The sequence below is a fragment of the Gobio gobio genome (assembly GCF_949357685.1).
Source record: "Gobio gobio genome assembly, chromosome: 20".
Taxonomy (NCBI): Eukaryota; Metazoa; Chordata; class Actinopteri; order Cypriniformes; family Gobionidae; genus Gobio; species Gobio gobio.
The window spans coordinates 19,706,894-19,732,514 of record NC_137113.1 but is presented as its reverse complement, the minus strand read 5'-3'; the positions used below and the strand labels follow the sequence as shown (position 1 = coordinate 19,732,514).

At 38.9% G+C, this 25,621-nt stretch overlaps 1 protein-coding gene across 1 annotated transcript in view; it reads left to right on the top strand.

The window, feature by feature from the left end:
- Positions 1-25,621, top strand: part of cacna1g (calcium channel, voltage-dependent, T type, alpha 1G subunit) — a 283,552-nt gene that overhangs the window by 216,803 nt on the left and 41,128 nt on the right. The window contains exons 22-27 of the mRNA XM_079846045.1: positions 5,651-5,835; positions 13,641-13,767; positions 14,730-14,855; positions 15,061-15,150; positions 17,177-17,369; positions 18,770-18,817. Of these exons, the coding sequence (XP_079702171.1) occupies positions 5,651-5,835; positions 13,641-13,767; positions 14,730-14,855; positions 15,061-15,150; positions 17,177-17,369; positions 18,770-18,817 (769 nt within the window). The remainder of the gene's footprint in view (positions 1-5,650; positions 5,836-13,640; positions 13,768-14,729; positions 14,856-15,060; positions 15,151-17,176; positions 17,370-18,769; positions 18,818-25,621) is intronic.

Sequence of the window (25,621 nt, the reverse complement as noted above, 5' to 3'; positions counted from 1 at the left end):
TGTGTGTGTGTGTGTGTGTGTGTGTGTGTGTGTGTGTGTGTGTGTGTGTGTGTAAATGTATGTGTACGTCTGTGTTTGTGTTTATGTTGTTCTATCCCAGTGGGAACAGATTTATGGAGTAGCCTATTCCTATTAAAGGCACAACATGTAGGATTTTTGGATTAAAATAGCCAAAAATCACTAGAACAATGTTATATATTGACTTTTGCATTATCCCAAATGTTTCCAAGAATGTTTAAATCCAGAGAAATAAGCAATTTTAACCAGGACAAACATGTACGTGCGTCACCTATCAATGACATCATACCTGTGTTACCCTCGATTTCTGGTTTTATTTTGGTGTATCTGGTATACACCAAAGACACTTTAATGTATTATGTGTTTTAGAGCAACTGTTTGGATACATTCATTGACAGAAAACTAATCAGTGTGATATAGCTCAACACAGTCTTATTGTTTAAATCTTGTTTTTTTTTATTTACCGCGTGTGCCATGTTTTGCCATGCCTAATATCGATCTAGCTTACTGCAGTGTGCAACAAGTGTCTTATAGTAGCCGCAGAGCGAACGCACCGAGTAGCATTATAACATAACTTTCAACTCACTTAAATGTATCTAATATGATAAAACAGCACTGCGTTACCCCACATATGCATGACCGGATGGAATCCGCTGTCTGTGACATAATAAAAGCTCTGCGAAATCAAGGCGTCATCAAGCTACGCCTTTGTTTTGAATAAGCGACATCTAGCGGTGAAAAATTACATATTGTGGCTTTAAGAAACTTTTAAAATTTTTATAAATAATTAAAACACTTGTACTGTTTAATATTTTTGTGGAAATAGTTTTTTTGTCAGGATTTTTTGATGAATAGAAAGATCAGAATTTATTTGAAACAGAAATAGAAAGGATACGCTTGCAGCATTTAATAGCTACAGACAGATTATCAGTGAATGAAACGTAAATTTCCATCTGTTCCTCACACAAAGTTATTGTATAGCTTCAGAAGGCTTGGATTACAGTGCAGAAGTCATATACTTGTACAGTGCTTGAAATCTTCAGTTCCCTTTCAGTCAGTCACTACGCGTTACATCAGTGACTGACGGAATGGGGGTTTCGCTTAGAAGCCAATAACCTTCAAGTTCCACAAAACGAGCCAATGGCAAGACAATGCCATGGGTCTGCGGAATTTGCAAAGCGCAACTCCTCCCCACCTTGTGGGTATATAAGGAGCTGTGCGTGCAATCTCGCATTATGTTTCTGCTTCGAAGCCGAGTGTTCACTTGCCTTCCTGAGCTTTTCTACTTTTCAAGGCGAGCATCTCTCCAGAGTGTCTGTGTTACGGTGTGTTCCGCATTCCTGTCTGATCTGTGCAGTGATCTAGCACAGCGTGTGTGTTCTCCCTGGGCGCTTCGGCATTCCGTAGAGTGAATCTCCTCTCTAAAAGAGCTACATGTGGCACGTCTTTTTCAAGATGTTTCGCCCATGCGTTTCTGGGTGCGGTCGCATGAATAGTCCGTCTGACGGGCAGGATTGCTGTCTTGCGGGCTTGGGCCTTGTGCACGCTGAGAGAGCGTTCATGGATGAGTCCATCGCAATGTTGCGATATTTCACTGATAATCTGTCCTCGTTAGGGACCTGCAAGCGCTACTCCTGGAGGAGGCAGACCCAGCCTTGGCACTGCTCTGTCCAGTACGCACCCTTCGCGCTTACATAGATAAGACGTGTTTCAGGACCTCACACCAGCTCTTTGTATTTTATGGAGAATAGCAGAAAGGGAAGGCTCTCTCCAAGCGGAGGTTGTCCCACTGGATCTTGGGCACTATTGTCCTGGCATGCCAGGTTCAGGGACTGCCATGCCCCCTAGCGGAAAGAGCACACTCCACCAGTGTGGCCTCTTCTTGGGCTTTAGCGCATGGCACCTCGCTAATCAACATATGCAAAGCTGCAGGTTGGGTGACACCCAACACTTTTGTGAGATTCTATAATCAGTGTACTCGCTCCAAATGGCCAGTAATGGACAGGCTCAGGTGTCATCGCTTGCTGCACCATTCCACTCCACGGACTGGATGCATGCGCTATATTCCCTCAGGTGAGTTTCTCAGTAAGCCCTGAGTTCCTCCAGCACTGTTGACGCTGTTGACACCAGAGTGCATGCCCGGTTGGTCAACTTTCGTGTTAGGCTAGGTGCCTTCATGTGCATGGTCCGCCTTTGGGCAACCCCCACATGTATTTCCACGGTAAGTCTCTCCAAGCATGTGTCTTCCCTTGGCAAGACACCTTGCCACCCCTGGGGTTGAAACATTCCACCCTGCAGGCTGGATACCTCAGTGTGCTCCATATGCAGCCCTTACTTGGGTCATATGTCTATCCTAAGTCCTCCCTGCGGGCAGGCATTGTGTTGCATGTTTCCAAGTGCTTCCCAGTGTACCTTGGTATTGGCGTTGAGCCTAGCCCCTCGTTCGTTTTAATCTCATGGCAGGGAGCTCAGGTCAGCGCAGGACGCTGGAAGACAGCTGTTGTGGCGTGATTTGATTGTCGACCCCTATTCCATGAGTCACTGCGCGTTACGTCACTGAAAGGGAACGTCTCGGTTAGATATGTAACCCTTGTTACGTCCTCCTGTCCCCGATCCAGTGGGACAACCTCTGCTTGGAGAGAGCCTTCCCTTTCTGCTATCCTCCATAAAATACAAAGAGCTGGTGTGAGGTCCTGAAACACTGCATCTTATAAACGTAAGCGTGAAGGGCGCGTACTGGACCGCTGGTACAGCCGGGGCGCTCAGCTTCGGCTCCTCAGCAGGTAACATAATGCGAGATTGCACGTGCAGCTCCTTATAAACCCATGAGGTGGGACGGAGTTGCGCTATGCAAATTATGCAGACCCATGAAATTGTCTTGCCATGGGCTCGTTTTGTAGAACTCAAAGGCGATTGGCTTCGAAGCGAAACCCCCATTCCGTCAGTCACTGACGTAACGTCTCAGTTCCCTCCTTCAGGGAACGAGGGTTACATACGTAACGAGACATTCTTATTCACTGCTGCACAAAAAACTACTGATTGTGTTTCTCATAAGAAAGAAAGTCATACAGGTTTGGAACAACACAAGGGTGAATAAATAATGAAAATTTTTTGTGTGACTATATTAAGTCACTGCTTCCCTTCGACAATTGCAAAGTCTAAACAAAGACTACGGCAGCAAAATATTAAAATCTCACCCTGACATATTCAACTGCTGCCAGTCAGCTGAATTAAACATTTGAACAAATTCTGCCTTATAAAGGTCCTAAAGTGAGCACACTGACATGAAAAGTCTATTAAGCTGGCCCTGCTCTCTATTTTCCACTCTTCACCACACTTAATACTAAGTGAGGGGGGTGGGTGGGGGGATTGTCTGCCAGATATTCAAATGACTATCGTTGAAATGGAAGAACATGTTGAGGCCTCTCTGGAGAAGACAGAAAAGTTCATAGGTGTCAGTCAAAAAGGTCTAGGGTTTCTATTCTGGGGCCCTGCTTTATGCCAGGTCACGCCCACCCAAGAGATTTCAAATGAAAATCATGGCAGAGAATAATCGTACTCACTGGAGGTTAATTAACGGCGACTGACAAAAACTTTCCGGGTCGGATAAAGATGACAGGGCTGTTGAAACTCCTGGCTTTTGTTGCCTGACATGCCTTTGTTCACTTTGAGGTCTGATCACATTGTGGTTTGATATATTCACCCGCAACATCATTAGGAGCTGCGCATTCATGCTTAGCACTTTTTAGTCAGATGATTCTCACTCCTGGTTTGTTTATCTCAGCCCCAACCCCCACCCCCCCTCTGAGCCCCTTTTATATGCCAGCTGTATGCCAGTCTAACCTGATATGTTCACAGAAATGCCACAATAGTGTGAAAGAACTAAAAAGAACTCAAGGGAATAAGTGTGTTTCTTTCCAAATTCAGATTTCAAACACATCAGCTTTCTCACGTTTCCTGTCATGTGCATATTCTTTTTGTAAGTTTCTGACAGGGTTAGATTCTGAAAGGGAGTGTGCATATTTGTTTTCCAAATTGTATGCGTTTTTAACATCTGCAAGATTAATTTATGAAAGCTACAGTAAACAAAGTTCATAACTGTGAATGATACAGATTATATAGTTTGAATGTGGCTTTGCAGATATGATGTAAATGTATTGCCTTTCCTTAAAGTTGAAGAATCTATTTTGCAACAATATATACACCGATATACACCTAATATAGGTGCTGCGAAAACAGCCCTGACCCTTCGAGGCATGGACTCCACTAGACCCCTGAAGGCGTGCTGTGGTATCTGGCAAGATGTTAGCTGCAGATCATTTAAGTCCTGTAAATTGTGAGGTGGGGCCTCCATGGATTGGACTTGTTTGTTCAGCACATTTCACAGATGCTCGATTGGATTGAGAACTGGGGAATTTGGAGGCCAAGTCAACACCTCAAACTCGTTGTTGTGCTCCTCAAACCATTCCTGAACCATTTTTGCTTTGTGGCAGGGCGCATTATCCTGCTGAAAGAGGCCACAGCCACCAGGTAATACCGTTTCCATGACACAGTGTACATGGTCTGCAACAATGCTTAGGTGGTACGTTTCAAAGTAACATCCACATGGATGGCAGGACCCAAGGTTTCCCAGCAGAACATTGCCCAAAGCATCACATTGCCTCCGTCGACTTGTCTTCTTCCCATAGTGCATCCTGGTGCCATGTGTTCACCAGGTAAGCGATGCACATACACCTGGCCATCAACGTGATGTAAAAGAAAACGTGATTAATCAGACCAGGCCACCTTCTTTCATTGCTCTGTGGTCTAGTTCTGATGCTCACGTGCCCACTGTTGGCGCTTTCGGCAGTGGACGGGTCAGCATGGGCACCCTGACTGGTCAGCGGCTATGCAGCCCCATACGCAACACACTGTGATGTACTGTATATTCTGACACCTTTCTATCAGAACCAGCATTAGCTTCTTGAGCAATTTGAGCTATAGTAGCTTGTCTGTTTGGTCAGACCACACAGGCCAGACTTTGCTCCCCACATACATCAATAAACCTTGGCCACCCATGACCCTGTTGCCGGTTCACCACTGTTCCTTCCTAGGACCACTTTTGATAGATACTGACCACTGCAGACAGGGAACACCCCACAAGAGCTGCAGTTTTGGAGATGCTCTGACCCAGTCGTCTATAACATCACAATTTGGCCCTTTTCAACCTCGCTCAAATCCTTTTGCTTGTCTATTTTTCCTGCTTCTAACAAATCAACTTTGAGGACCTGTCATAAAGTTATGCCTGATCGGTGTGTATATATATATATATATATATATATATATATATATATATATATATATATATATATATATATATATATATATATATATATATATATATATATATATATATATATATATATATATATATATATATATATATATATATATATATATATATAATGCAAAAATGATGACACAATCCATCTGTGTTCCATTGGTCGGACAAACAGATAAATCTACAAATGGCTCATTTGGGATAGAAACACAGATTTTTTTTTATCATAAAAATTGTACACAGTTTAAATTAAATTGAAATTGTATGCAATATTTGTGTTTTAAATCATATCTGTTTGTTGGTGTTGTGAAGGTGGTTGCTTTGGGCTGGTGTTTCGGGAAGAAGACCTACCTAAAGAGCAGCTGGAACATTCTGGATGGCATGCTGGTGATGATCTCAGTGATTGACATCCTGGTATCCCTGATCTCCAACAGCGGCACTAAGATACTGGGCATGCTGCGGGTGCTACGGTTATTGAGGACCCTGCGGCCTCTCAGGTACACTGATCACAACATCCATTCAGTGGTGCATTTATCATCATGCTAAATAACAGTTACAAATGCATCAAAGCTTTAATGCACAAGTGCACCACCACCTGCCATGCTGTAGGCTACATAAACACTCATATGTACTTTGGGTCAAAGCGCTAGATTTGCACATCTTAAATCAGCATTCACTCTCTTATAGGAAGCATAATTAATGTAAAGACTGAAATTCCACAATTAGCCTCTTCCTCACTTACATGCATCAATTAGCTCCTAATTGATGCAGTATGTAGCTGCGTTTGTGTTTATGCATATTTATGTGTATTTGTGTGCATATGTGTGTGCGCCTTGCACTTTTCCTCCTGCAGAGGGAACTTCTGGAGGCCTTCCCTACTCTTAAATATTTATGACATATTCAAGCAGAAAATAAAAATCAAATATTCATCTTTCCTGCCCAATTTGCCCACAAAATGCTTACATTGGTCTTTTACCCCGAGTCGCTCCCTTCTCTCTTTTCAAGTACTCCTCAGTTCGGGGTCAACTTCCGCAAGTTTCTCATTCTACCAAGAGACTTGTATTAAAAATGCATAATTTTCCAGTAGTTGTGTTTTAGCTGTGTTGGTACAACATTATAGTGAACAAATGAGCCGTCAAAAGGTGCTGTGAAAAGTAACTGGAAAGAAAAAAAAATAGTTTTTGCAATTTATTTATGTTTCTCTGTCAGATACAAGGAACTTTAAAATATTAAATAGGTAACAAGTTGAGGCTAAAATGCTGTAATTACATGAATTTCCTAAAAAGGAAAGGAAAAGGACCATTTGAATTGTTTTAGCATTTTATTTATGTAACTCAGTCAGATACAAGGAACTTTAAAATAATACATAGGTAAAATCAACAACACATGATTTTTTTTTTTTTTGTTTTTTTTTTTACATGTACAGTATATGAATCATACTTTTTATATTGCATACATTTAAATTATAAACTTTAGCACCTGTTGACTAGTAAAGAAAACATAAGATTTTATTTTTAATGTATGACATTAATTAATGAGAAATTATTAGCAGCCCGGGTGGAACCAATCTTGGGTCTGGATCCCAGACACCTGGTCTGCTATTTAAAGCTGCACTATGTACAATTTTTTCAGAACATATCCAAAAACCTCTAGGCCAGTGTTATATATTTTGTTCAGTTGAGTACTTACAATATCCCAAATTTTTCCAACAATTTGTAAATCGTGAGAAAATTGCTATTTTACCCGAGGAACCAGGACGTGTGAGGGAGTCGCCTGTCAATGGCGTTATGTCTGCGTTCCCCTCGGTTTCCGGTTTTATTTTGCAGAAATGCTTTACTCTCACTGCAGTGTGCAACAAGTGTCATAGCAGCCGAGCGAACGCACAGAGTAACGTCATAACATAATTTTCAACACACTCAGATGTATCTAATATGATAAACAGAGCTGTGTTACCTCATACTCATGACAGGAAAAGCGGAAATGGCGCATACGACTATGGCATAATAAAAGTCCCGCTGCTCGCGAGGTGTGTGTTGCGTTCATCTCTCATTAACAATCGCCCCAGCTCAGCTCCCACAACACTCGGCCCTGCTCTGCCTCATTCTACAGTAACGTTGATAATCGCATCCATGAACATGATTTCTGCCCGAGTCCTATCCCGATTATTTTCCACCGGCTGTGAGGTGACGACTACAACTCCCAAGATTCTGCTCTCAAACTTGGCGTCATCAAACTACGCCTTTGTTTTGAATAGGCGACCTCTAGCGGACAGAAAAGTTACATAGTGCACCTTTTAATGACCTCTGGTGTGGATTATCCCTGAACCTACCCGATTCCATTTTTTTACCAATTCCATTTATTTGCATTTTAATGTGTGCTGATAAAGCATAATAGTTTGCTTAACTGTATTGTGCCAAATAAATTTGAGGTATTTTGATGAGAATGACAAATTTGTCTCTCAGCACATCTTTTAAAGCATTCTTCACTAGTTTGCCAAAACAGCCAATGAATGATTTATGTTACTACCCCTGAGCATCACTATTACTCCACTGCTACTGAATAGTGCATAGAGATCCAAGCATACCCTTATAGATAATGAATAGTATGTGAAACAAAACTTGAATTCCTTTTTATGTTTTTATTCCAATAAAGTATTGAATCCTCTAGTGGCATAGTTACATTATAACTAAGGACAGTTGCTTCGGTTGACTGTCAGAGAATGTAGAGCACCCAGAGAGGGGAAAAAAAAACGCCCTGTAAATTAAACATGAAGCGGTCTGTGTTTTCACCTCGAGCTCCTCTGCGCGAACATTTTAAAGATTCTCACACAGAGTTTCCTCCACTGCCAAAACGCTCTGCTTCAGAGAACTTTACTGTGTGTGCAACTGCCTCTGCACCGCCGAACACCTTTTGAAAGTTTTACTTCTTGATCCTTCCCTCGACAGACTTTATATTAATGCACCTCTGTGTGAAGTCCAAGTTGAAATCAAAAGAAAGACAAAGACAGCTGTAAAAAGTCTCCACAGCGTGGGCTCGGCTACTTCTGCAAAAGTCAATTCAGGGAGGGGTGGGTAATCCAGACCACATGTGTATCTGGACCAGTCTGTGCAGTGAGTTTAAAGGGACAGTTCACCCCAAAAAATTTAAAATTCTGCTTATACTCAGTCCAATGTTTTTCAAAACTTGCAGGACTTTCTTTATACCTGTCTTTTAGCAGGTTTTCCAAGTTGCTCTTTTTTCAATGAAAGTGAATGTTACCACGGTTGTCAAGTCTTTAAATGCAATTTTTAATAGATCATTTTTAAAATAATTGAAATCATTTTTTATTTGTATTATGCTATTAATATATATATATATATATACATTTTTTCCGACAAAATAATTTTAATACACTACTGTTCAAAAGTTTGGGGTCCGTAAATAAAATAAAAATAAAGTATTTTATGCTCACCAAGGCTGCATTTATTTAATCAATAATACCATAAAAAGTAATATTGTGAAATATTATTACAAATAACTGTTTTCTAACTGTATATTTATATATATTTAATTAAAACAAAATTTTACATAATTTATCCCAAACTTTTAAAATGTTTTTTTTTTGTTTGTTTTTTTGTACTTTTTCAACAACAACAAAAAAATTGCTTTTATAGTGCTTTTCCTTCAAAACGTCTGATTCATACAAGGTTGACATTAAGGTGGGATGATGTGCCCAATTATTCATGTGGACATTTTGTATGTTAATGTCCATGTTCTCCGTATCAAGTATTAATGGCATTGATACAGAGACGTGTGTGTTTTAATCTTTTGACAGAATGATTTATGTGTGGTGTTAAGGGGGGATGTGCACACTCTGTAAATTCATCAACTCTTTGACCCCCAGGTTAAACCTCTCCACTGTATGTTGCACTGCACATCACCCTTGCGGATCTAAATGAATCTCAAAAGTGCATAAAAAAGCCATCCATCCTCCACTGTCTGTATGAGCCCCAGAGGAATAGACCCTCCCTTAAACACCTGACGCCAGCATCTATCTACTGATATCACTCTGTTCAGTCTCCTAGAAGCTCCTGCTTGACCTCTTCGAATGCAAATGACCCGACATAATCTACCGCTTTATTATTGTTTGTGCTGCTCATTAATTCTCAAGCTAATTACAGTCCAGCTTCTTTCACAGTGCCTGTCCACTCTAAGGCATTTGTTAAGCTAATCTAACCATGCTTGACTAGAAACAAGTTAGTTTTTCTGCATTGTCTATTTGCTGTAATTACAAGGACGAAGAATTGCACAAAAAGACGATAAGGACAGATTGGCTCTTTCGGGTTTCATCTGGAAGCTGATTAATTTCATTTGACTATCATCGCTGCAGATGTCCTTTATGTCGTATTGTTTTTAGATAATAGCTTGTGTAATTGTGAAGTCATAATTTTACTGGATTATGTGTGTGGACTAGGGAAGAGATTCAGTCATTAATTTCTCACCCTGGTGCATTAGAACAACACCGAGGCAAATAAATAATGACTGAATAATTGGGCGAACTATCCCTTTAATATCTTCATTTGTCCTCTGCAGTAGTCCAAGTTTGTAAAGACAAGAGAGTGAGTAAATAATGAGAAAAGAATGTTGTTACATTCTGTTTTATGCTGCTGTTTTTACCCCCTGCTTTGATTCGTAGTTGAGATTTTTTAATATTATTTTTTGTCCTTTGACGGGTGTCCTCAGATTGTGTGCTTGCTGTGTGTGGGTGTGTGTATCAGGGACACACAGCTTGAATCTCCCAAACTGACAGTTCCCAGCCCAACTACAGCATCCTTTAATTACAGCCAGGATGAAAATGTGTCTCTGTGTTCTGGGAATAAGAAGCTCCTTCAGTGCTATACTTATTGTTCCCTTCCTAATTTATTTATTTATTTATTTCTCTATCAAAACCTTTCAGAACAAAAAGACCGGATTGGAGCTATGCATATGAAAAATTCCAGATTTGTGGCAATAGCCAACAATACATTGTAGGCTATGGGTCAAAATTATCAATTTTTCTTTTATGCCAAAAATCATTAGGATATTAAGTAAAGATCGTGTTCCATGAAGATATTTTGTAAATGGTTTTCAAATAGTTGTATCTCAGCCAAATATTGTCCTATCATAACAAACCATACATCAATGGGAAGCTTATTTATTCATAAATATATCATGATATATAAATCTCAATTGACCCTTATAACTGGTTTTGTGGTCCAGGGTCACATATGATTATCATACTATGGTAATCATGCAGTATCATGGTGTATATGAAAGTAGCATGCTTTACCACCCACTTTACAAACATGTATGTATTTTGCTCTTACTGTAATACTGTATATACATCACATAGCCTATTTACACATTTTCATGAAAAAATGTATAAGCACATAACTATTAAAAAAAAAAAAATTTTACTTGCACAACACCTCATGCACTAGCGCCCTCTATTGATGAGGGGTTGAAATATCATTGTGTGAGCACCAGTTTTGTTATTTATTATATGCTCTTATATATTAGTTATTAATTAACATTTTCAATTAGCTTTTATTTTTCCCGTTTTCTATTTTATTGTAGTTTAAATTTGAGTTGTAATGTGCTTTCGTATTTTTATTGTTTCTTTTTAGCTTTACTTTTTTTAATTTTTCAAATTATTTAATTAGTTGCAAAGGTAAAACTTCTAATTCTCAGTTAAGTTTGTTTTTTTGTTTTTCTTCTAGTATTCATATTTTGTTTTATATCATTTCAGGCTTCAGTTCACGCACCAGTTTTAGTTAACAATAGCAACACTGGTGAGCACACTGTGTACAAGGCGTATCATTTCACTGGATTGTCTCTCTCAACTTCAGTCAGAGATGAGCGTGGGTCTAGACATATTGATCCTTCTCATCGTTTGACATTTCCATAATTGATTTTACGGTATTACCTGAAATCCCCCGAAGTGAGCTTTGATAAACACGCTTGAGCTTGTGAGAGATGCACACAGATATTCAGACAAACAAAAGACAGATCAGCCTGTTATCTGCACTCCCTTTGGCAGACTACTTTCTCTCTCAACCAGTTACTTTGACTAAACCTGATTGGTCTCTTTAAACATGGCCTTTTCTTCATCCTCAGACACTGATACAATCACAGCGCGCTTCTTAAGAAGATCAAAGCTGAGGATCAAATCAGGTTTTTGCTGCATTAGCTCAGTACTGTGGTGAGGAGACCGAAATCACTGTCACCAGATGAGGACTAATGTGCCTTTTATTCGTCAGTCTAAAGGGAGAAATTTGTGTGAAGTCCGTGTTTCTGTAGTACCATAATGCATCAGAATCTCCTGCTACTGCTTTAGGTCCTCATTGTGTCCCATTAACATCTGTTCAACACAAACAAGGCCATAGATTAAAACCGGTTGCCTTTTACAGCTTTGTTAGAGTATAGTTGTACATGTAATGGGCTGTTCACGGTTGCTCTTGAATTTGTCTGCACTACTTTTTAATTGTTGGTCTATGTAAACATGCATCAGAGGGACATGTTTGACTGTTTATTGCATTGTGCAAAAATGTTAAGACGACATGTAAAATTCACACTTTATTCACCCCCCACACAAGAACAAGCCCTGTGTGAACGGGCTCTAAAGCTGCTGAATTCCTGTTACTACTTGTATTACATATGTTATAGTGTGTGCCTTTGTGAGCAGGTGTCTTTGTGTCACTGTGGATGCCACCCTCCGCAGAGGTTGACAGGTGCAGTTGTGTGCCGGATATCGTGCCATTAATAATTAGGCTTTAGCTTTATTCCGGCAGTTTAATTAAAACTGTCTCTTTTCTTTGTAGCACAGAAAGTTTCCCTGCTGTATTGCATTGTGGCTGCTTAGCATAATGGCTAGGGCATGAAATGTTTGCTGGTAATTGTCAGACACACACTCACTCGTAGAGGAGGTAGTGATTGCAGCAATGATAATATATATGTAATTAACTTAGTTACTTATGAAAATGTTTACGATTACAAAGGGGGTTGCATCTGAATATTTTCTGTAAAAAACTAGGATATGTTGAATAATATTAATTTGTTACTTTGCCTGGTTTTGATTTGCACGATGCATACTGCCATTTAAATGATGTTTAGTAAAGCAATGCTATTCTGACGCATTTGATTGGCTTTGTTGTTTGAATTTGCAGTGCACCACATTTGCCAATTACATCAATCCATATCGCCGCTGAAAGCTTTAGGCTACAACCTGTCTGAGAGTTGCCACCATGGCGTGATAAAAATGCGTTCCAGTGCTGGAAATTTAGAAAAGTTATCAAAAAGTTATCAGTACTTTAACTGTAAAGTAATTGAAATAGTTACATAGTTAATTATTACATTTTAAATAGGGTAACCTATTACATTTCAAAAAATAACCTTCTCAACACTGATTGCATTCTTCTTGAGCGTCTTGAATCCAGGGCGCTGCACTACAGTGGTTTGCTTCTTATTTTGAGAATAGGACTTTTTCTGTAAATGTGGGAAATTGTTCGTCATCATCTGCTCCTTTTTTCATGTGGCGTGCCCCAGGGATCTATTTTGGGACCTTTATTTATTTCCTTTTATATACTTCCTTAGGCCTGCATTTTTCAGATTGTTTTGCTATGCTGACGATTCTAAGTTTTACCTTCCAGTAAGGCTTGACAACATTGTTTCTTTCGATGTTGTATAGAAATGTATAATTATATTGGATAACAAAAAGATTTTTGGATTATCTTGCTTGCAAGTTGTACAAAATGCAGCCGCAGAACTTTTGACTGGGTCTAAAAAAGGTCCCTGGGTCTATTTCCCCTATTCTAGCATTCCTCCACTAGCTTCCCGTTATATTCAGAATTGATTTTTAAATTGTCATATTTGTATACTCGCCGTTGTCTGGCCGTGCCCCAAAATATATTAGGGATAGGGAACTTCTTCAGCTATACTGTCCCGCTAGAGCACCCAGATCTTCTAATCCTTTACTTTTAAATCTCTGCCACAGTGTTGCTATAAATCAAAAGGTGATCTGGCCTTTTCTGTGGCTAGGCCCAAACTTTAGAATAGTGTCCCTTATCATGCAAGGTCTGTTCCTTCATTGGGGCATTTTTAAGTCTACTCTTAAATAATATTTTTATTCTTAAGCCTTTGGAAATGTGTAATTGTTGCTTTTACAGTGTAGATTTGCTTTTGCATACTCTACAGCACTCGATCAATTCATATTGTGTTTAAATGTGCTTTATAAATAAATGTTGTTGTTGTTGCTTAAACATCTGTTGTCCTGTTTGATTTTCAGAGTGATCAGCAGAGCTCCAGGACTGAAGTTGGTCGTTGAGACACTGATGTCATCACTCAAGCCTATCGGGAATATTGTGGTCATCTGCTGTGCCTTCTTCATTATTTTTGGCATCTTGGGAGTTCAGGTGAGTAATAAAACATAATCCTTCAGAAATAACCAGCATAGTTTAAAAAGTTTTAAATGGTTTTCTGGTAGTTTTAGAGAGATTTTGAGCACTTGGACAGGCTGGCAGGCCAACTTATACCAACTTAGGCCAGTTTTTGCTGTATTTTTCAATAGGGTTGTTTGAAATGCCAACTCACAGTTATATAGTGGATATAATATGTTGTGCTTGGATCAGACTATTAAAGTACAAGCCAGTCTTAACTTTAGGGATCAATTGGAGTAATTCCTTTAAAAAAATAAAAAAAACATATACTGTATAAAGTAACACATAACATATGACAGCTCTGTGTGTTTAATCCACAAGATTGCATTTAAGACTCTTAGTGAGAGTGAAAGAGGTGGTGCATAGAACAAATACATGATTTTCTGTCATTTCTGTAAATTTGAAACATACTCTTCCTGCCCACAGCTGAATAATTTGACTATGATTAAAATGTTCTGTTTTCCATACTTCCACAATTTACATAAGTCCGTAGGGGAACGCCAATGCAATTTATCTTCCATTCTTCCAGGAAAAGATGCCTGTGCTCTTTGTGCCTGTACAATGTGTCATGTGTAACATTGATTTTGTCCTTGTATGGTTGTAACAGTATCTTGAAATTACTCTTCAGAAAGCCTAGCAATTTTGGGTAAACATGTAATTTCAGTCAAAAAAGTACTACCGTATTTAACAGTGCATAAAGTGATGACAACATTGGCATATTCTAATGTCAGTACATTTTTAAAAAAAAAACTGTTATTGTAATATATGTTCTCTTTTATTCTATGTTAAAAAATATTTAATGAAATAATTTAGTTATTTGCTTTAAAGAGCCTATAGGGTTGTCACGGAGATGTGTATGTTATTCCAAAAAATGTTTCGCAGAGAAAAGGAAGGTTGTTTGTGTGCTGAAAAAATAGCTTTTTTTTTTCCCCCCACAGCTTTTCAAAGGAAAGTTCTTTGTGTGTCAGGGGGAGGATACAAGGAACATCACCAACAAATCAGATTGCTTTTTGGCTAACTACAAATGGGTCAGACACAAGTACAACTTTGATAACCTTGGGCAGGTGAGCACTTAACTTGGCAATGGTTGTACAAACATTTGCTCTGTCTCAAGATGCTTTTTTTGATGTACCTAGAAGCGACTAGTAATGTCATTTCCAATTCGAAAATAATCCGTTGTGGTCTTGTCCCATTTTCAACAAAGTAAATTGGAGCCATTGAAGTCAAAGATTTCTTTTAACCTTTTTTATCATCTTTCACCTCCCTCAGGCCCTCATGTCCCTTTTTGTTCTGGCTTCCAAAGACGGTTGGGTGGACATAATGTACGATGGACTGGATGCTGTCGGTGTCGATCAGCAGGTATTGAACGTATCAGAAGCTCCTTTTACCTGCATAAAATTGTGTTGTGTGTTGTGATTTTAATGCGTGTAGATTCACCTTGTGATACATTTGATCTGTGGACAGGGCGCCAACCTTATTCATTTAATTGGGTCACAGTTTCTAGAGTACAAACAAATTGCAGGCCAGAATATATCCCAGTCATTCGCATTCTCTAATAACCACAAAGTCTGATTGGACAAACTCCATGAACTGAATCAGAGCTTAAAAATCATTGATCAGCATTTCTGTCCTATAGTTTCAAAGAACTGCTTTCCCATTCATCAGTTCTTCTGTAAGCTCCTTACTGTCCATTCATCAGATCTCTTCAAAGGGCCTTATTTTTTAACATTTTTAATTTCTGAATAATAAAAAAGTTTTTTTTTTTTTTTCGTGAAAAGGAAGTCTCCATGCTTCGTGTGTGGATGTGGGCTCCTGAAAATGTTCTGCTCTAATTGAAAAGAGCCCAGCCCCCTGTCCTAGCCAAGGCATTCATGTGTTTAAATTGGAACAGATATCTCTTCCTTAGTGCATGCCATGTGGCCTGTGCTTCACTATTGCATTCAGAATGCTTAGTCTTGCTAGAGGCAGGCATTTTTTGAGTCTCCAGCAGGACAAACCTTTGAACTGAACTGTTATTGATATCATGGTCACACTTTACAATAAGGTTCATTAGTTAACATTAGTTATCTACATTAGTTAACATGAACTAATAATGAACTGCACTTTTAAAGCAATTATTTATCATTGTTAATGTTAATTTCAACATTTACTAATGCATTATTAAAATCTTGTTAACATTAGTTAATGCACTGTGAACTAACATGAACAAACCATGAACAGCTGTATTTTTATTAACTAACATTAACGAAGATGAACTAATGCTGAACAGAGGGTGTTGTTCATGGTTAGTTCATGTTAACTAATGCATTAACTAATGTTAACTAATACAACTTTATTGTAAAGTGTTACCGGTTTCATTTGTTAACATTCATTAATGTATTGACTAACATTAACTAACCATGAGCAATACATTTGTTACTGTATTTGTTCATCTCTGTTAACGTTAATAAAAATACAGCTGTTTATTGTTTGTTCATGTTACTTCGCAGTGCATTACCTAATGCTAACAAATAATAATGTTTCCATTGTTAAATGCTAAACATTCTATAGTTGCCATGACAAGAATTTGTACATAAAAAAACCCAAAACGAATTACTTGTTAGATGAATAAAAGTTTTTACGTTGAATAACTGGAGCAAATTAATTGATTTAACTTAATAAGTTGAGTGTGATAGGTTGCCTTATTTTCTCAAGGTAGTTAAACTTTTCTTTTCTACTATGTATAAGTCTCTTCTGCTCACCAACATTCATTTATTTGATCCAAAATACAGTAAAAACTGTAATATTATGAAATAGTATTACAATTTAAAATAACTATTTTCTATTTGAATATCTTTTGAAATGTTATTTTTCCTTGTGATCAAAGCGGAATTTTCAGCATTTCAGTGTCACATGATCCTTCAGAAATCATTCTAATAAGCTGATTTGCTGCTCAAGAAACATGTATTCTTATTTGCAATGTTGAAAACAGTAAGACAAATTCTTACTGACCCCAAACTTCTGAACGATAATCATATTGATAGTTCCATATTGCATTAGAACTGTGAATTGCTTAATAATATGGAATGACCTCTTTAAGTAGGGTTTCCATTTACCTAAGTAGAACTGGCAAACTATTTAACAAACCTGTTTGAAAAATGAATACCAGTTATCTAAAAAAAGATGTGGAGAAATAAAACAAACAAACAAACAGTTTATTTGAAAAACTGAATGTTTGTTGTACTGAAATACTACTGATATGTCACTTGTATAATAATTTGGAACACAGAGTGTGTGTGTGTGTGTGTGTGTGTGTGTGTTTTACTGTTGAGCCTTGAGTAGACTTCCTAACGAGCTTAACCACCAATCTGTACATTAACCCGTGTTGTGTTTATATGTGTTGTAGCCCGTCATGAATTACAACCCATGGATGCTGCTCTATTTCATCTCCTTCTTGCTGATTGTGGCTTTCTTCGTGCTCAACATGTTTGTCGGTGTGGTGGTCGAGAACTTTCACAAGTGCCGGCGGCACCAGGAGGCCGAAGAAGCCAAACGGCGCGAGGAGAAGCGTCTTAAACGCATGGAGAAAAAAAGAAGGAGTAAGGAGAAGGAGCTAGCTGGTCGGTAGCCTTTCCACACCTTTCTGAGTCCTGCTTGATCATTTTGATTTGACCGCGTGCTAAATTAGATGCTAATGCTAATTAGCGTGACCGTCGTATGAGGAATGAGATGCTCGGGCCCGTAATAAGCTAGGAATCCACTCCCCGGCTTGCCCCCCTTTTGCCTGGGAACGTCTCTAGAGCATGTCCCATGGCTTGCATGGTGATCTGCTTACTGAGAGAGCAGGGTGTGTGGTGGACCCCTGCCACAGGGGTCTGCCCACCCTCCTCATCTCATGCATGTAGGGCAGTGCAGTCTGAGAAGTAAATAAAAACCCAGTCTTGTCACACTCAAATTGGTTACATCCATCAGCTGCCTGCTCCAATGCTCCTCCCCAGGATGCAAGGCGTGGTATTGATGACCTTCTCTTTCGGTTCCACTTCCTGCTATTCTCAGCACAAGGCGTTATCATTAAAACGACTTCATTGAGGATCTCTGTGTGGATGCTAGCTCTTGTTTTGACATTGGCTTGGATATTGGTCCAGCATGTTTGATCTTTAAGAAACAGTTAAAAATGGGAATTTCTTTTTTTGAGCCCTTGAGAAATACAGATGTAAATAGGTGATCTATAAACTATAACATTTGAGTCGGACACTAAAACTCATGCAAGGAAAAAACAAAGCTATTCTCATTGGCGCACACCAACTTTTATCACTTAATCTCAGTTCAAAGGTCAAATTTATTCCTCTCTAAATGTCCTATCACACCATACTTTCTCATTAAGATCTATATTTGATTTGCGCATTAGCTGATTAGTGTGTCCTTTTGTTTTATAGCACTATCATGCCATCATTTTTAGTTGGAGAGGTAAAGTGCTTCATTTTACCCTCAGTTCTTCATCTTTTCTTTTTGCCACAAATCTAATTTTCCGTAGGTGTGAATGTCTGACTGGATGTGTCAGGTTTCTAGGGTGGAAATGGGATTAAACCGCGTGTCAGCTTTGCCTGGCTCGATTAATATTTTGAAACTTCTTTTTGAATGTAATGTCTAAATATCCTGAGGTAACTTTGTGGACTTTTGCTATAAAAAGTTGAGCAGAAAAGTTGTGGTTCCTTCCAGGTGAACTTGTTGGTATGACTGTTATCATAAACTGAAAAAGTTTACTTATCAGATATTTCCATCCACAAAGTCCACAACTATCTAGGACTAATACTCTAGATCATAAACAGCCGGGATAAATAGATTTAGTATTAGAGTTAACACACAACAAAAGGGTTATTTTGGACTCAGAATAATTGGAACGCCCACCAGCATATTCTCTCAGAAAAACCATCCTATTCAGCTCCTTTGATGGTTTCCTTGCTTGCCCTACCTGATTAACATGGTTTCGTTCTTCTAGATGTAATGCTGACCGGTGTCAGTTGGTCCAGTGCTGATCATACAAAAGGTACAGATTGTATATGGCATGTCTATGTGTTCACCGTGGTGGTGGTTTGGGATGAGGGAGGGAGGGAGGGCACCATCAGCGCCCATGTTTTCACCTCATCAGATCTGATCTGGCCACACAAGAATTGTTTGTGGAAGTGTGTATGTCCGGTTTCCACACCTCATCACCAGGTCCAGCCAGCCCAGCCTCAAGCTCACACAGGGGATGGATAGAGAGAGAAAGGGATATTTTTTATTGTTTTATTTTTTATAAATATGGTTATAGTTCTTGATGAATCACCTCAGCCTGCAGTAAGTGCTTTGGTGGTATTATAGGTCCAATCTCTCGATGTTGCCCCCAATGTGACGAACTGTGGCTGACTGTTCGAAGGGAAGAGTTTCACTGTTAATGTCTTTTAGCTTTTATTGATCTGTCTGCTTTAAAGTTCTCTCATCGGTTTGATGTTGTGGCATAGTGATTCACTTCGTTTTGTGATGTTACCCCATAACGCTGTTTTCAAACGTTACTGACTTGCTAAACACAACACCACACCTTGCTGTTGTTCAGAGGCTGCATGACGTGTTGAAACTCATTTGTGACTTACGTGAGTGAAATGTTTGTATGGCACACTTGTTCCACTTTGACTTAAGAAAATGTTGCTGTACTGGGCTTCTCCACATGATTTGAACTGATACAGTAACTTCAGTACAGCTGAGTTGTTTGTATATAAGAGGATACAATACAATATTTGTTCCCTGTACTTCTCAAGTATGTATAAGCTAGGGCTGCTTCTGACAACTATTTTGATTTATCGATTCATCTTGATTATTTATATGAATAATGTGCAGATGAACTGTTCAGACAATGTGCAGATTAAAGGCTGTATAATGTAACTTTTTACATTAAAAGTAAAAAAAAAGTTATATTTAAAAACATTGCTGTTGTAGCATTTCATGTTTTCATTACTCCCCATTTAAACCTAATTTTGAAAATGTAACTGTAATAGCGACATTTACACACTCGCCTACTAATAATACAATTCATTATCGATTATTTCCATTTTAGTTATTATCAGTTAGTTGTTACAGCCCTAGTATTAGCCCAATTTAACTGAAAATGAAGTAAACCTGACCGAGATGACATTTTATTTTTGGGATCCATTGATCTGTTGTGCAGAAACAAATGTCTATGACAGTTTTCAAATCTATAATATATATATGGCAGTTATGCAACACAAAAAGCGGAATATTTTTGTGCATGGAACATGTTTACTCGTGTTGTTCTCAGTTTAGCTGAGAGACTCTTATCTCCCCCGTTCTATCTGTGTTCTGCCTCGGTGAACAAGAGCGCCCACAAGAACCCCTTTTTCTTTTCTTCTCCACCAAGCATCTTCAATGCTTTAACTGAGGGAAGGAGGTTGTTCCCCAAAATCTCGCAATACATGGCCCCGTCATCCTCTCCTTAATACAGTGCAGTCGCCCTGTCCCATGTGCAGAAAAACACCCCCAAAGCATTATGCTACCACCCCCATGCTTCACAGTAGGGATGGTGTTCTTGGGATGGTACTCATCATTCTTCTTCCTCCAAACACGTTTAGTGGAATTATGACCAAAAAGTTCTATTTTGGTCTAATCTGACCACATGTCTTTCTCCCATGACTCCTCTGGATCATCCAAATGGTCATTGGCAAACTTAAGATGGGCCTGGACATGTGCTGGTTTAAGCAGGGAACCTTCAGTGCCATGCATGATTTCAAACCATGACGTCTTAGTGTATTACCAACAGTAACCTTGGAAACGGTGGTCCCAGCTCTTTTCAGGTCATTGACCAGCTCCTCCCGTGTAGTTCTGGGCTGATTTCTCACCTTTCTTAGGATCATTGAGACCCCACGAGGTGAGATCTTGCATGGAGCCCCAGTCCGAGGGAGATTGACAGTCATGTTTAGCTTCTTCCATTTTCTAATGATTGCTCCAACAGTGGACCTTTTTTCACCAAGCTGCTTGGCAATTTCCCCGTAGCCCTTTCCAGCCTTGTGGAGGTGTACAATTTTCTAGTGTCTTTGGACAGCTCTTTGGTCTTGGCCATATTAGTAGTTGGATTCTTACTGATTGTATGGGGTGGACAGGTGTCTTTATGCAGCTAACGACCTCAAACAGGTGCTCTAATTTAGGATAATAAATGGAGTGGAGGTGGACATTTTAAAGGCAGACTAACAGGTCTTTTAGGGTCAGAATTCTAGATGATAGACAGCTGTTCAAATACTTATTTGCAGCTGTATCATACAAATAAATAATTAAAAAATCATACATTGTGATTTCTGGATTTTCTTTTTTAGATTATGTCTCTCACAGTGGACATGCACCTACGATGACAATTTCAGACCCCTCCATGATTTCTAAGTGGGAGAACTTGCAAAATAGCAGGGTGTTCAAATACTTATTTTCCTCACTGTATATATATAGCTAATATATAATACAGCAGCTAATAAACAAATGGAATGCATCCACACCAGGTGTCAGTGTAACATCCAAGACCACTGGAATAAAAAAGCAAAAAATAAACAAAAACATACTTGCTGCATCCGAAATCGCATACGATATAGTGGATAGAATACTACATTTGGTTTTAAATGTGCTTCGCAACCTCTCCTGTGGCTTCATGGGACAGTAAAGTGTCAATCGAATGTGAATGCTCGAATACGTTTTGCCTACTGTTCTACTGTAGGGCCCTATCATACACCCGGCGCAATGCGACGCAAGTGTTTTTTGCTAATTTCAGCCCGACGCAGTTATCATTTTCACGTCCAGCGCCACGTTGTTTAAAAAGCAAATGCACTCGCTCCCATCTATTCGCCCATGGGCATGCTGGTCTGAAAACGAGGTGTGTTCAGGCGCATTGTTGGCGCATTGCTATTTTGAGGCAACTGAAAATGACTGTACCATTGACCAACAAAAACCTGGTCTGAAATCAATATCACAGTAATTTTTGTTATTTAAAGGGCACGTTAGTAATTCATACACCCAGCGCAATACGACGCAAGTGTTTTTTGCTCATTTCAGCCCGACGCAGTTATCATTTTCACGTCCAGTGCCACGTTGTTTAAATAGCAAATGCACTCGCTCCGATCTGTTCGCCCATGGGCATGCTGTGTGTTCAGGCACATTGTTGGCGCGTTGCTATTTTGAGGAAACTGAAAATGACTGTACCATTGACCAACAAAAACCTGGTCTGAAGTCAATAGCACAGTATTTTTTGTGTTATTTAAAGGACAAGTTAGTAATATGCGCCTATGGCTGGGTTCACAATGCATGTACAGTTACACACACAGGGACATGCTGCAGCACACAAACATTTTTAAATATTACAAATAAAAAGATCGCTTTTTAAGTGCACCTGTGCCATGCGCTTCCGACCATGTGCTTAGATTGTTAAAATAGGGCCCATACTGTTTTTCGCCTACTAATATTCGGATGCAGCAACTGAATGCACTTCTAATGGGGTTGATGTATACCCCGCTAACTGGCGGCTCTCATCTGTTGTTTTCAGAGATATATTGAAACTGAAACCATTGATTAAATCGCTCTCTCACACATTAGGTCTCTCTCTTGTACACATAGTTTTATATATCCATATATATAAAGAGCAATATAGTGCAATGTTATAAGATTTCTCAACAAGATAGCATTAGCATTTCTCCGCTCCCTGGCTCCGTTCGAGACCAGCAAGTTTTTAGGGCCTGAGTTAAAACGGGTCTTTCGTAACCCCTTTTTCTGCATTGCAAATGTACGGAAAGGTTTAAGAACGGACACAGACCGGGAACCCACAACAGAACCGTGTTGCTGGGAAAGGGGTGTTTGGCCCTATCCAAATCGGCACACTTCATGTGTACTTGCGGAGACCGTAGGGTGTCACATTTGTCATTTTAGGTTTCACAAGGGTGCTCTAGAGTGCCCCCTTTGCAGCCGATATGCACCCTCGAAGCACACTTGTGCTGAGCGCACAAGCTGCGCATCAGACTACATTCTACCAGACAGTCGAAGCTGCATTATGTCGTTAAAGTGTGGACTCGGGGGAAGATTGCGATTTTTGTGTATACGCTTATTCTAACATGAGATCTCTGCAGATTAGCCTGTAGGTGTAACCGTTGATTAACATATGTTGCTATATGTTGAGTGTATTGATCACACTTTTCCCATATATTAAACACAGTTTACTGTTGCATGCTATCTCAGTTAGGATGGAAAATGACAGGCTTCATTTTGCTTCTAATTAGAAGCCAATGTGTTAATTACTCGACCATCCAGTGACACTGTGCCTCAGCATATTTTATAATTCTGTTTTGTATTTCTTTTTGCGAGAGGTGGGGGTGTTACCCCCTACCAGTCTGTCTCTCTCGATTAGCTTCTTTCCCCCTCCCGTTGGACTGCCGTCGCTGCTGTATGCTCACGTATGGGATCAAAGGGCTGGTTAATCATATAACACTGCAGTAGGGCTGAAACCATCTGCCTCTCCTCTACCTGTGTCCTCCCCAAGTCGCCATTTATTAGCCGTTCTCTGAGGTGGCTCATCAGAAATGTGTTCTGCCAGCAGTTTGTCCGGACACACTATATTAACAAGGCATATCATTTGGAGGTGTCCTTGATTAGGTAACATCTGATTTGCAATAAGTCCTTTTCGGCTGCAGCATAGTAATAATTCTTATCCTGCTACTATCGAGGACATTTTTCATCCATTTAAAAATCAGGATGGTGCGTTGTTGACAAGCGCAGACGAATTCTGTTGAAGGGTCATTCTTAAAAAATGAATTACAAAACGTTGAAGCTTTGAATTCAATTATCCCATAAAAGCTGATGATATGTATATTAATACCTTGACACTATTATTAATCACAAGGAATAACTTCACTTCTGATATAATCTTTTTTTATTTCAAAGATGAAGCAAAGGATGTAAAATCAGTGTAAAATCGAATTATTTTTCATGAAAGATGATGTAGTGTAGATTTCAAAACATATAATTGATGAGGCATACTAATTGGCAATTGGCATACACTGATTACAGTGATTAAAGTACATTATGCCATTTAACTCCTTTTTTTTATATTTAGTCGTGTAACATCAAATATTGGAGTGACGTATTTAAGGTAAATCAACTTTTTCAATGTGATGTGAAAAATCACCAAACACTGAAGAATAGCTTCTTCTTACTTTGTAAATATTTAATTCAATTTATTTACATAGCACTTTGCATATTGTTCCAAAGCAGATTAATATAAAATAGAAAAAAAAGAAGATAAAAGGACGAGTAAAACTGTGCTAGACAACCTCCCAAGTGAGCAAGCCAAAAGCAAGAGTGGCAACGACATAAGAAATCACTACTTTGCATTTATGTATTTATTATTATTATTATACATCTTGTTTATTTTCGCTGCCTAACTCAAAACAAAATGAGGAATAAATAAATTATTATAAATGTCATAAGTACCATATGAAGGGGACAATATTGTGTTGGATTATAGAACAATCTCTTTTACATAGTCTATCATGAATATTATTATTTTTTTCATGACTGCAAGCTCATGTTTGTTCACCATACTTTGAGAATGACCCTGCTGGTTTTTTTTTTTTTTTATTAAACTTTTCTGGCATTCTACATTCTTATTCATAGCTTTAAGCGCAATCTAATTAGCTAAAATACCTAATTAATGAACTGGGATGTGTGCAGTAGAACTTCATAAATAATGGACGTTCTTCTTCTGCAGGTCTACAGGCCTATTCAGTTGGGTTCCATGCACAGAATCTAGTCACATTTATATGAAAAACTAGCAGCAAATTCACCTTAACGAAGCATACTGTATTTATTTAATTGGTCTTTCTTCACCCTTGTAGAGCTGGGGATGACCTATCTATCTATCTTTTCATCTATAGCACACTAGTATATAGTCGCTTGACTGATACTGGGGGAGCAATGAGAAGCGAATGACAGAGGGAGAAAATTAAATTACTAAGTGTCGTGTAACCTCCACTCTTGGCAGCAGAAGGCAGCACGGTCTCTTATGTAACCTGGCAGCTCCAAACACCATTTCCTTTCTTCCTACTGCAAGTGAAAATGACTCAAAGTCTTCTTTATGTAACTTGGGCAAGCAACAGCCCCCCAAATTGAACAGATGGCATAAAGTTTTCAGCTGAAAGAATTACTTTTGCTCCGATATATGTCATGCTATGCTCCTTTACCTTTAGATAGTTAATGTGTCAGCTCTATTGACATTCTAATAGAGTTTCATTTGGACATTACACATGTTTTATGCTCTTTGTAAATAGGAAATGCATGGGTGGGTGGTATAAAGTCCATGTAACCATCTTGAAATACTGTATATAAATAAAAACTGCTTATTAACTGGATTAATTTCTACCTCGAGTGACAAGAAATATTCATTCTTAGTTTGATTCTGATTTTAAATGCACACAGTGTCCTACATTTCAGCAGACTTATGCCTTTTGGCAAGAAGTGCACCTAATCTCTTTATGGGTCTTCATGGTTCATTCTGTAGGAAGTAGGTTTATTAACAGAATAGATAGAGAATGGAGTTAAAAGTGTTCTGCAAGAGTTGCTGTAACCTCTTAGTGCGTCTTGATCTTCTTGTAACCTCGCAGAGAATTTGTACTGAAATGGCTGGCTTGTTTGTCATGTTGTGGGAGTGGAGGCTTGACAAATACCAGCAGAGAGAGGGATGTAATGCTGTCTGGGTGGTTAAGCAAGCCATGTGAGCTATAGAGAGAAAATAACGGGAAGAGGTAAAGATATTCTGTTGTAGTAGCACCACTTG